Genomic DNA, 12,757 nt, shown 5'->3' on the forward strand with positions numbered 1-12,757 from the left:
GTTTCCAGGTAACACCACGGGGAGGTATAGAGTCCGGCTTCGTTACCCATAAGAATACTGGGGAAAACATGAACGAAACAAACAAAACAAAACAAAAACAAGAAAGAACAACGCTAGGGGGGGGGGGGGGGGCAAAAAAAAACCAAACAAGAAAAGACAGAAAGCAAAAAGACACGCTGTACCAAAACGGGGGGGGCCTACCTGGACTTACCTGGGGAGTTATTCCTCCTCCTCCTCCTCGAAGGCGCTCCCCAAACCAACCTCATCATCCTCGCCACCAAGATCCCATATAGAGCCCCCAGTCCCACGATCCCTATGCTTCAAGGACTCATACTCAGCTCCCTCAATGCGGCGGTTGACTTCCGACGAAATCTCGGTGAGGACCGTCTTCGCTTCATCCGAACGGAGACCGGACGACCGGAAGAGCGTCTTATCGAATAGATTGAAAAGCACCTTCTACAGTAACTTTTCAACTTTATCGATAGTACGCCTCTCGCTCTTGCTCTTGTCGTCATCGTTGACCTTCTCTCCTGGCGGTAACCCAATCGCTTGTCGCTTGGCTAACGGCGGATACAAAAGGTCATCGGCATCGGCAGGCCTCTTGTGTTTCCGTGTTGCCAAGGGGGGTGCGGACCGGCCGCGTCTTGACCTAGCGACTGGGGATACCGAGACCACAGGCGAGGCACCGAAAACGCCATGATCGAGGAGGAAAGATGTCGCCGATCTAGGAAGGATGCCATCCGCTGCAAGGTCGACAAGTACTTGGGGAGACTGAATTGACATGAGCCCGGACCGGCGAGAATCACTGACCTGATCCGAACTAGTAGTCTCTCCGTTCTCATCTCCCTGAGGACCCCGACTGAACTTCACTTAATTGATGATATCTTGCCAGTTCCCACGGTCGACCAACCAGCTGCGAGGAAGGCAAGTGGACAACGCCTCCAAGTCGGCATCAGCCCGAGGACCGATGGTCGCCATGTTGGTGTGGTACACCTCTTTTGAATGAAAAAGCTCACAGCGGCGAGAGTAGGCATCGAGAGCACACCGAACAGCCTGATATGACAGGGGTGGCCTTAAGGCTTCAGCACAAGACTGTAAAGCCTCCACCTCGCTTGACAGATCCTTGGCGACGGCGGCCGGTGCCTCAGTGGCCAACTTGGGTAACTTTGGACAATTTAGCGCAGTTATGTCGTTCCAAACCTTACCAGGATAATCTCCGTACTTCGAAAAGAACAGAGATACTCCAGCTCCCTGCCAAACCTCATGAAATTGAGAGCCAATGGATAACACATGTGGCATAGATGGCGTCATCAAGTGAGGTTCTGTTTTGTTTACACACTGCCTGTTGACACAGAAACCACATGAGCATGAGGAGGCCTCCTTCCATTACATCCATTGACCTTGCTTGCACCTCTCTGCTACTTGGGCAAGTAGGTACAACGATCGATCGTCAAGACAATCTTCCGCAAGCCTGCCAAAACGTTGTGCCCACCCTTGTTTAACAGAATGGGCTGCTCGATATAATGCCTTCACCTACTCTGCCCGGTGCCAGCTTTTTCATTCCGAGGAGGTGTACAATGCAACCAATGACCTTGGTTAAGGGAGCGCCTTTGCGGAGAAGTAGAAGGAGGAGGAACTACCTAGGTAAGTCCACAACACTGGACTCCGATCCATCTGATAAAGATAACTCATGCGGGTAGAGATCGCCCTGGTAGGGAGTATCACCATAGCGATACCTAGGGCCCATGGCCTGGATGAGAAAATCTTGACCGCTCTCGGTGTCCGTATGGACGGCGGTTTGCTCTTCATCCCACCTAGACCTGTCTTTGTCTGCGCTTCCTGCTATGCTAATAGCGTCGATGTCGAGTGTCTTCGTCCTGACCATTTCAGCAGGCATGAACCAACCGGGATCTCTATGGGCCCAAATTATCGGCATTGACACATGTTTGGAGTAGTGTTCTCCAGCGTTTTCCAGTATAGCCCTCTGTTCGTCATCCGATGGAAGTATGTTCTCGCCTGTAACCCTGGGTATTCCAACTGCCGGAGGTGGTGGTGGTGCCTTGGGTCTTTCGAGTTCATCTGCGTCAATGGAAGGCTCCTGAGATGGCTCCTCCTCTTCCTCGCTTAATACCCCGGCCATGTATTCTACGCCAAGCTCGATGCTAATACACAGGCTATCTTCCATGTCTTGTCGTTGTTGGGCAGTCAATTCCGAGGCATGATACAGTTGACCCCTGGCTTGGTTGATTCTCATGAGATGTTGCAGCGCAGTCTCATTCTGCGTGTCAAGCCGGCCATGAGCTGTCCATTTCTCAATGGTCTCTCCAAAGGCCTTAGCCAAAACGTAGAACCGATCCGAGAGGTCATTATCTTCGTATTTCCAGTCAGTCCTCCAGCGAGTCACCTCACGCTCGATTGCGTCTGATGTTGTTGCTGTGATGCTGTCGGCTTCATCTTCGGGGAGTTCGCTCATCTCTGATATTCTTGCCAGGTCGTTCTCAGATCCCATCTCGGGTGAATCAGAGGAGGCTTCATCATCCGGGTTCAAATCCCAAGGAAGGGCTCTCAATGCCCATGAATGAAGATGCTCTGCAATGTGGTCATCTTCATCTGGCCTCGAGTGCCCACAGGGCCGTTTGCAAAGGGGACATTCGGCCAATTCTACGAGCTTTCTCTTGCTCATGCTGCAGAGGAGCGTCAGGCGGTCATCCGGGCAGCTGTGGAGGGACCTCATATGGATCTCCCATAGTTCCTGATTGTCGAAAATGAATTCGTCGTCCTGGTCGCTCTCGAAAATGCAATCATCACAAACCCAGCGCTCCTCGTTATGCTTGCTCCTTATGTGCTTGATCCATTCCTCCCTGGTTGCATACAGGTCATGGGAATCTGGACAGTCTTGATAGATGCACGAATATGGATTCAAGTCTTGCGCGACATGGCCCCTAGATAGAGGGTTAGGTTCCTCATCAGACAACACGTAGCAGCCACAAGACATACCGCCATCTAGACTTTGTTGTGTAGTCCTCGGACAGAACTTGTACGCAGTACGGGCACTGGAAGCTGCCCTTCTTGCCAGGACATGCTGGATAGTCTTGTTTGACGCCAGTTTGCGTCATCTTGGTTGCGACCGACATGGCCCCCTTCTTGGGCTCGAATGGCACGATGACAGGTAGGACGAATTGCGAACCTAGCTCCGTCGCTGTCAAAGTCTTTGCAGTCAGAGATTTCGCAGGCTCTGGGGATATGGGCAACGCTTGGATGGGGTCCGCAATTTGGAATGGCTCTTGTGCATCGGCGCCGAAAGTGCTTGGCTCTTTGGCTGGCCGAAGCACGGCATCTGGGAGTGGTGAAGGGACGATCGTCGGAGCCGCTGCTTCTTTGCTCTTGGTTGGGACAGCACCCTTGCTTATGAAGCGTCTCGCATATGCAATCCTATTCCTTCTTGTGATGTTGGTCTCGACAAGCCGTTGCTGGTTCGATGTCACCCGAGAGGGATCAACAATCCATGAACGGATCACGATTTCGACAGCCTTCGGTAGTTGTTCATTGATGGCTCGACGTCTGAGCTCGCCGAAAAGCTTTTGTTCGTAGGATCCGACTAGAATCAGGAAGAAGAGGTGGCTCCTTAGCTGCGTGTACTCATCATCGTCTGGGTGATCTTTCAGGTAGGCATCAGCTTTCAAGTAGCGCAGTTTTGCCCCCGATCTTCTAATGGCGATGGATATCTTTGCTAGCAGCTTCAAGTTGGTTTCAATGTAGAACCTAGGGTCAGAATCCTCAGTATTTGGGGTGTCTGCTTCGTCCTTGTCCTTTGACTGATTGACTTCGTCTGAGAAGTCGGACCAGGACGAACCACTTGAACTGTTGTCGAACTCGGAAGCCTCGTCCTCATGGTCACCGTGGATTGAGCCTTGACCCTCATCTGTTTCTGGCAATATTGAGCTCCTAGGTTTTCCATGCGCCTCAGGGACCAAGGCACAGACATACCGGGTTGTAGACATTCCTTCAGCGCCTGGGCCAAGCTATCGAGCAGGCCTGCAATGACTTTTTGGATGTCTGGTCGGTCTCTTAGTCGATAATCAAGAGAGCTGCGGCCAGTTTTTTGGGCTTTCAAACCGTGGGACCACCACACAAAGTCGGCAGCCCGGTCTTCAAACCAGTCATCGTCGGCAAGTGCTTGGTGCCTTGATGCATCTTGGAAAAGGGAGAGACATTCTTCGGTCCGTCGGCAGAGCTCATTCGCGAGTTCCATGCTCTTACGCGCGCCGGAGGGCCATCGAGCCTCTCGAGGTCAGGGCTGAAACGAGTTGGCAGGGTTTGTGGGTGAGGCTGTGAGATCAAAAAACCAGACCAGCGCAGAGATATTAGCTCATCCTTCCCTAAGGGTAGCTACTAGAGTAAAATAAGAATAATAAAATAATAAATAAAAAGATCTAATATCTTGGTTTGTTTAGGATATTGGTTGAGGATTTTTATAGAAATTTACTGATGATTTTTTAAGAGGAATTAGCTCCGTTCTGTCGTTCTGTCGTTCTGGTGTCTGGTGTATTTCTTGGCCTCTGTGCAAGGAACACATCAGCCCGAGGCTGAGAGTTGTCAGGAAATGAGGGGTCGTAGGACTTAATTGCATGTATGGATATGTAGTTAAGGATTGACCCCGCAAAGGTCGTGGTTGCCTGATGAAAACAAGTTCTCTTCCATCTCTGATCCTGAATGAGTGCAGCGTGTGACTTTTGACGTTAGAGAATACATAGGTATTGCTATGGATAAATGTTGGTTCGTTCTTTCCCAAACACATTTGCCCCCTCCTCGAGACGAAGATGGCACGTTCAAAGGGCCCCTCTGCCTGGGTCATTTCATCAAGGACCTCAAACACCTCGACCACGTGATTAACACAAGCGGCCCGGAGCAGCCGTTCCCGCTCGATATGCCTGTCTATCGTACGGGCCCGATTGAGTTTGAATGGGATTCGAATAGAGAGTGCGGTTTTGATGTTTCTGTGGGAGCCGACGTGCCTTCAGTACCGGGCATCAACGCTAAGGCGTCCCTTGGTCTCGCCCTTAAGAAATCACTCGGCACCTCTTGGCAGATTGACCAACTCGAGACTCTCACTGTTGATCCCACAAGGGCATACATCAATCGATGTTTGGCGAGCGAGCAGATTGTCGAGTTCTTGGAGGACAACAAGTTCGGCCCAACGTGGAAAATATTCATCGTCACTGGACTCAAGATTGTCCGTGGCAACTCTACCCAGAAAATCTCTCACGGAAGAGAAAGAGGTATCAATGGAGGCCCAGGAGTGTAAGATATTCACATACATACCCTCACCCCGCTGCTTCATCTGACTGGCGTTAGTGGAGTCGCTGGCATCGCAGAAGTCTCGGTCCAAGGCGGCTTCTCTTCAGCGACCTCTACTTCAACATCTGCAAAGAACACCCACGACTTCATCTGGGCAGTGAGGCTTTCAAAGATCACCAAAGGTCTCTTTGACAAAAAGTGGTCGAAGAAGACCTACTCCCAAGGCGCGACCTTCGACATGGAGGAACGCGGTCGAAGCATTGAGAGCATCCTCTTGGATGAGGGCTTGGCAGACAGTGAGGTGTTGATGATAGAGGATGGTGAACCCGACCTGGGGCACATTGTGATTCCAGCCCAGTTAGGTACGGCAGAAGATCAGGACTTTACCTAAGAACATTAAATAATCATCAAAATAATGTGATAAGATTATAAAAGAAGGCTACTATTATTTCATGATTTAATCCCATAGTTTTACTCATTATTAGGTTTAAGTTCATCTGATGTAATGGCACGGCCCGACCCGCCAAAAACCACTTCCGCACTATAGGTACCTAAGTACCTAGTACCTAAAAGTAATACGACGTCTCCTTGGTTGGCAGAAACGACTTCCTAGAATCTGATCATGTTGCCGACCGTGACGGAAGGCTCTGTCTTCCGTTGAGAAGCCAATACTTCACAGCATAGGTATGGAGCATCCATGCAATCAACCCTGTGACCCCTCATTTCCTTCCTCAGCCTCAGCCTCAGCCTCAGCCTGATTTGACCTGTACATACACCCAGGTAGTCAACTTCACATTCCAACGATCAGCTAGGGCAACCGTACATCACTCCATGGCACACAGAATATGGCCTCTTCCGACCGGGACACTCTGGCCGTCAACTTCGCGGTAGATGTCACTGAACGCCTGGCCACCGTAGCGCGAGGTGTTGGCATAGGCGACCGGGACGACAAACTCTTCTGCCCGGCGTTAGCCGCCGCGCTGTGGCTGGTCAATCAGCACCTGAAGGATCAGAAGCAATCCGACTCGGTGCTTGGAACCCAAGCACGTCTGTTGAAGTTGTTGAGTAATCTTGAAAGGATATGCAAGGTATGAAACAGCGCCGATGGGCACGATCTACGTACGCCTAATCGTTCGGATCTTAGCCGCCAACAGGCCCAAGCACGTCCAGAGCAAAGAGTGGCCACGACCTCGCCAATCGGTACCCTGGGCTGAGTCTACTTCGCCAAAACAACCGCAAGAACGCCGTTGATGGCATACGTAAGCTGGCCTCACGCCGGAGCCCTGAGGGGAGAAAGAAGCAGCAAGATCTACTGCGAATCCTCGAGGCGTTCATCAAACCCCTCGCCGTCGCAGATGAAACGCCAAATCCCAAGACAAAAGCCGAGGTTTGGGTAGGAGATGACTTCACAGGCTCAATGCGGACCCTATACCAGGTTCTATCTTCATACATCTTCTGCAATGCCGGGAGTGAGCAGACCCAGATCGCAGGCAGGCTTCGACTGGCCCTTGAGAGCGGAGCAGAAGGCGACTCTCCAGCGTTCGACTTGATGTTCCTTGCACATCCGCATCATGAACTTCAGGCGGAAGCCTTCCGGTGGCGTGAAACACGTATCGCCGTGGATCGCAGGTATGGGAGCATGTCACGTTTACGTCTAATGCTAACCAAAGCTTAGAAAGGCCAAATTTGCCGTCGTGGGCGACGAAGACGTGAAACTCCATATCGATGGCCCGACGCACATTGCCGACTTTTGCGAGAGAATTAGCACAAGAGAACAATACCAATTGTCCCTCAAGGTATCAGGCAAACAACTGCACTTTGTTGAATGGTGCGAGGGGGCAAGATCATGGGTGCCCAACACACCCTCTGTGCCCTTGTCCACCATTCTGAGGAACCACAAGCTGTCCCAAAAGATGAAATATCTCCTCTCTTACCTTCTGGCCAAGTCAGTGTGGCAGTTCTACTCCACCGACTGGATGGGCAAGGAGTGGACAAACGAGAGCATACACTTCATGTTTGAGCGTCGCCAGGGTGCCAACGCCGGCATCTACCTGAATGAACCCTTCATCTCCGCTCGCTTCGACCCATACAGCAGCAGCAACGACGCCGAGTTCCGGCCTCACAAGTTCCCCAAGATAAAAGCCCTTGGGATAGTCTTGCTAGAGATTGAGCTGGGAACAGTCATCGAAGATCACTATGAAGAGGAGTGCTACGCCCCTGACGGAGAGCTCAACGCCGATGCGGACCTATACGCCGCCCTCAAGCTTTTCGATGATCCCGACAGGTTGGAAGACACTTTCCCGCTGCTGAAGACTGTTATTGGGGACTGTCTGCGACCTACCAAGTTCATGCAACACCGCCAAAGTGTTGAGGAGCTTCGCAAGGTCTTGCAAGAGGATGTGGTAGATCATCTACACACTCTGATAAAGCTCTATGGCCAACCGGAGAAGATCGACCTCAAGCCGACCATACAGATGCAGACATCACAGATACGACAAATAACACAACCACCCCGCAGCACGCCTCTGCTGCAACAACCACAAGTACCGAGGTAAGCTCCATTCATCAAGTGTTATTGCTTCAGCTGCTGACCCGTCAAAGAAACGTCCCCAGCCAAGAGCAACCAGCCGTGAACGCAAAAGCCGTCGCCTTCAATGGAGCTGTGGCAAGCAGGTAAGATATATTGATGCGGAATTTAGCTGCCCAGACTGACTAGAATCAGTATCACTCAGGCCTCGTCAAAGGCTTGGTTCGAGGAGTTGGACCAGCTTAACGAGGTCCTCTCCTCGTTACCAAATGAGATTGACCAGACATACGAACGAGTTCGTGTTGCGGTCATTGATACAGGCATCAACGGGAGCGACGTTTATGCTAAGCATATACGAGGCTACCGAGATTTCGTGACAAACAAGGATGATATAAAGCAAGACAATACGGGGCATGGGACCAACTCGGTTAAGCTGGTATACAAAGTCTGCGCCGATGCTGAAGTGTATGTCGCCCGAGTATTTGAGTACGATGAGGCGGACGACGACACGCAAGACCTGATGTTGAAGGTGAGCAACAGCGGCTATAGAAATACGTGAGAGACTCTGATTTACAGCTCGACAGGCAATCGAACATGCAAAGAATATCTGGAATGTGGACATCATCAGCATCGCCTCCGGCTTCGAGCGAGATCACGCCTTGATGAGAAGAGCGATTAAGAGAGCCGCAAGTGATGGGACTCTGGTATTCGCCGCAGCATCAAACTACGGAAATATCAGACAGGTCACCTTTCCCGCACGCATGCAGGACGTGATATGCGTCTACTGCACAGATGGTCGAGCCAAGGTCTCGCAGTCAATCAACCCAGCTGCGCAAACTACCAAGTCCAAGAATTTTGCCATCCTCGGCGAAGGGGTTTCAGTGCCACCGTCGATAAGAGAGCAGGTCACAGGCACTTCAGTGGCAACCAGCATCGCGGCTGGCCTGGCCGGACGATTACTCGATTTTTCACGACAGAAGGATTGTCGACAACGAATACGATGCGTGGGGAACTTGGCCAGTGTAGAGGGCATATCCGCGGTATTTAGTCACATGGCAAAGGGAGCCGAGGACTATAAGTATAACTGCGTGGTGCCAGGAAGACTCTTGCAGCACTTGGATGAGGGTGAAGGGCGGGCGATGAAGAGGGCGAGGATATGTGAGAGACTTTCAACAGCGTTGGAAAATATCGACCTGGATGTATAATATTTACCTAAACATTAAGGCCTTGAATTAAAATCTTCAAATAATTTTATGATCATTTATCCATTTATAGATAGGTGCGTTACAACACTGAGGACAACTGTTTTCTCATTCTTGTCCTACTGTATGCCCGGTGCAAGATCGGGTCCGGACTCCGTGAAGAGTGGGTCATGTATCCGGGGTCTTGGTACTTCCCGATCAATCGGTCTCCCCAATGGATATTGCTCACATGTACCAAGATGCTTTCCATTGCTGGCCATGTTCTGGTCGAAATCTTAATCTCAATCTTTAATCATTTTTCCAAGTCAGGTAACTTTTGGGAGTAATAGAGCTAGCTGGAGCTTGATGGTGTGGAAAATGTGTTCAGAGTTGATGAGAGGCAGTTGGTTAGAGAGCTAAAGGATCTCATTGAAACCTAAATACCTCTGAATACTACCGCCAAGCGAGTCTCAGGGTAAGTCAATGTGGTGTGATACTATCTTGGCTTGTAGTCATTTTTATGTTGCTGCCGTAGAGCGCCCAATGCAACTACAGTTCAACACTATTTACCGTTGCTGCGTCCCGTATTCCCGTCGCCCAACTCCGACGAACCACCTAAGCTGATGCATGGGCGCATCTTCTAGAAATTGAAACACCGTAAAACCAAGTCGTTTACGCATTAGAATTATAGGCAAGTATTCTATAATACCTACGTAGCATCCCGCACATCTCCAAAACGTGGCAGCAAACAGTGTTTGTTTTTGTCCAAAAAAACACTCGTCCTAGGGTAGGCAACCTCAAACACCATCCGTTACAGAGGAAGCCCCGTTTCATATAAACTTGAGTTTGGCGGATAAGCTTAACAGGCATAGTCCATTACCTTTAAGGGTTTGGTTCATGCTTAACCACCCTTGGGAATCTTGCATCTCTTTAAAATTATGCTTGCTTTGACTCTGAGTAGGGTCATCTTTGCACCTGAAACCGCATTGGCTGGTGTAGAGTAGTGCGCTCTTCATTTGAGCGTCACGATAATATCAATCTGGTAAACACCATTAACGGAGCAGTTTCACGGTCGCAATGAAAACACCGAAAGTGGTGTGAGATTCACAGCATAAGAAACAGCAGAAAACTCTTCGAAACACCGTTTTGCGTCTTTTTTTCCCCGTTTGCAACATTGATCAATGCTCAGCGGCGTATGTAGAGAGACATTGTTTCAAGACCTCACCGCTGGCTCCTTGAGGCCGCAGCTGTCCAGAAAATCCCGTCCACTCAGATCAGATGATTTTTTCTTTTGTGACGTCGTTTCAGGTGGGAGAGCGGTGGGTGCGTATAATCGCCAAGGAAAAAAAAGAGACAAGCAAATACGGTTATTGGAGGGTTTGGTGGCGATGATCATCAGGGGCAACGAAGAGCGAGCTCCTCAACGGCGCCAACTGCTTGAACAGAGGAGAGAATCCGACAGGAGGTCAAGGATAGAGTGCTGACATGGGTTTGGGCAAGTTGTGAACGGGCCCTGGGGGATTGATTACAGGGATCTATTTGGCCCCCGGGGCTAGGCGCTAGAGATTTCGACAGGTGATTCTTCGTCATTGGAGGGATCTCATCCAGATCAGGGGCCTCGCGAGTTTCACCGTCTCAATTGTCCAATAATGGATCCGCTCGCCGTGAGGCTCAAACCGAGGCGCCGGGGAAGAGGCACTCTTTTGGGTAGAGGAGGCGGCGGGCCCAATAGGCGACCCAGGTTTCAATTTCCGCCCGTGACATTTTTTCCGTCTATCAATGTCCATCTAGGTATGGGGAAAAGACCTGCACGGCCACACCCCTGAGGGCATCTCAAGTTGAGGCGCTGCAAGGGGCAGAGAGCCCGGAGATGGATTCCGTCTGCCAGCTCTGGGCGGGAGATAGGCGCAGAGCTCGTCCCAATTCGATCTAGATTGCGTGAAAACTGCCGTTCCGAGTTCCCCCTTCGCTTAGGGAAGTGCTCAATGTGGCACAGGGCACTCACTCACCTGGCACACCATGTCAACGGTGTGTTGACGAGATGAAAGATGATCCTGGCGTTTGCAGAATCTGCGGAACGCCTGGGCTGTCTTTCTCGTTTTCGTCTAGTTGAGAACAAGGATGTGTGGGGACTTGTCCATCACCGAGGCTTCCATGGAAGCCCATCTCTTGATATATAAGTCGACGTGAGCCTCCCTCCTCTCACAGCTTTTCTTTCCTCCTCACACTCGTCCTTGCAAACACAATCTTTGTTGTTGTCCTTCATTCTCTTGTTTCACTTTCTTTCTATTGGCTGTGCCAAACCTTCATTCTTTGAACTACCTTGAAGTCGAATCTTTCCCAGCGAATTCCACGCTTCATCCAATCCTTTATCCAACTCAACATCAAAAGCAAAACAACAAACCATCAAGATGCGTTTCTCCGTTGCTTCCGCTCTGGCCATGGCCAGCACCGTCTCCGGCCACGCCCTCATGTACGGCGTCTGGGTCAACGGCGAGGACCAGGGTGATGGTCAGAACGTCTACATCCGATCTCCCGCCAACAACAGCCCCGTCAAGGACCTGACCAGCCCCGACATTGTCTGCAACGTCAACGGTGGCAAGGCTGCCCCCAAGTTCGTCTCTGCCGCCGCTGGTGACACCCTCACCTTCGAGTGGTACCACAACACCCGCAGCGACGATATCATCGACGGCTCCCACAAGGGTCCCATCATCACTTACATTGCCCCCTACACCGAGACCGACGGTACTGGTGCCATCTGGACCAAGATCCAGGAGGATGGCCTCACCGGCTCTCAGTGGGCTGTTGACAAGCTCATCGCCAACAAGGGCAAGATCGACTTCGACCTTCCCTCCGGCCTTAAGGCTGGCAAGTACCTGATCCGCCAGGAGATCATTGCCCACCACGAGTCCGATGCCACCTACGACCAGAACCCTGCTCGTGGTGCTCAGTTCTACCCCTCTTGCGTCCAGGTCGAGGTTACTGGCTCTGGCAGCGCCGTCCCCGATGAGGCCTTTGACTTCAACACTGGCTACAAGTACACCGACAAGGGTATCCACTTCAACCTCTACGGTGGCTCCTCCACCTACGAGATCCCCGGACCTGCTGTCTGGTCCGGCACCAGCTCCGGCTCCGGCTCCGGCAGCGGCTCTGGCTCTTCCCCCTCTGCCCCTGCTGCTACCACTGCCGCCCCTGTTGCCTCTGCTCCCGCTGCCACCCAGCCCGCCGCTGGTGGCAACGACGACAGCCCTGCCACCCAGGCTCCTGCTCCCACCCCTACCTTCTCCACCGTTGTCCGCCCTGAGTCTCCCTCTGCCACCCAGGCTCAGCCCGCTCCCGTCAGCACCAGCGGCCCCAAGACCGGCTGCGGTTCTCGCCGCCGCCGCCGCTCCGCCAGGAAGGTCGCCAAGCGCAACGTCCTGTAAGCCTTTTACAGCGACTTGCACCCCCATGCGTCTGAGACGTGTGACTCTTCTTGTGATGGTTGTGGCCGAACTCGCTTCTCCCTAGTGGAGGGTGACGAAACTGCATCTATCTAGATGGTTTTCTATTTGTGTATATAGATTTTGCTCTCGCGTTTGCAGGGACATGTCTTAAATGTATAAATTATTATTGTGACTTGGCTTTTCAGCATGTGACTTGACCTCCCTATTTCGAAACTGCAATTTGTGACTGTGATGTTGAGTTGGTACAAACTCACTTCCGGCTCTTCCGAGGTTGTTTGGATTGATGTGTTTTGACTGTCAATTGG

At 51.5% G+C, this 12,757-nt stretch overlaps 3 protein-coding genes and 1 pseudogene across 4 annotated transcripts, besides 1 other annotated feature; 3 read left to right on the top strand and 1 right to left on the bottom strand.

The window, feature by feature from the left end:
- Positions 1–1,636: 1,636 nt before the first annotated feature.
- On the bottom strand, positions 1,637–4,252 carry NCS57_00278300 (uncharacterized protein; the record flags this gene model as incomplete). Its single annotated transcript, XM_053052802.1, has 3 exons — positions 1,637–2,942; positions 2,998–3,928; positions 3,988–4,252. The coding sequence occupies 3 exons, from the start codon at positions 4,250–4,252 to the stop codon at positions 1,637–1,639; spliced, it is 2,502 nt and encodes an 833-aa protein (XP_052918048.1).
- Positions 4,253–4,723: 471 nt separating this feature from the next.
- NCS57_00278400 lies at positions 4,724–5,689 on the top strand (annotated as a pseudogene). Its single transcript has 2 exons — positions 4,724–5,301; positions 5,356–5,689.
- Positions 4,724–5,689: a sequence feature.
- A 454-nt stretch (positions 5,690–6,143) lies between these two features.
- On the top strand, positions 6,144–9,030 carry NCS57_00278500 (Peptidase-S8 domain-containing protein; the record flags this gene model as incomplete). Its single annotated transcript, XM_053052803.1, has 6 exons — positions 6,144–6,386; positions 6,443–6,927; positions 6,974–7,849; positions 7,900–7,971; positions 8,021–8,354; positions 8,410–9,030. 6 exons carry the CDS (start codon positions 6,144–6,146, stop codon positions 9,028–9,030), a joined length of 2,631 nt encoding a protein of 876 aa, XP_052918049.1.
- Positions 9,031–11,417: 2,387 nt separating this feature from the next.
- Positions 11,418–12,431, top strand: NCS57_00278600 (uncharacterized protein; the record flags this gene model as incomplete). Its single annotated transcript, XM_053052804.1, has 1 exon — positions 11,418–12,431. One exon carries the CDS (start codon positions 11,418–11,420, stop codon positions 12,429–12,431), a length of 1,014 nt encoding a protein of 337 aa, XP_052918050.1.
- Between the last annotated feature and the right edge of the window lie 326 nt (positions 12,432–12,757).

Source organism: Fusarium keratoplasticum, chromosome 2 (assembly GCF_025433545.1).
Source record: "Fusarium keratoplasticum isolate Fu6.1 chromosome 2, whole genome shotgun sequence".
Lineage (NCBI taxonomy): Eukaryota > Fungi > Ascomycota > Sordariomycetes > Hypocreales > Nectriaceae > Fusarium > Fusarium keratoplasticum.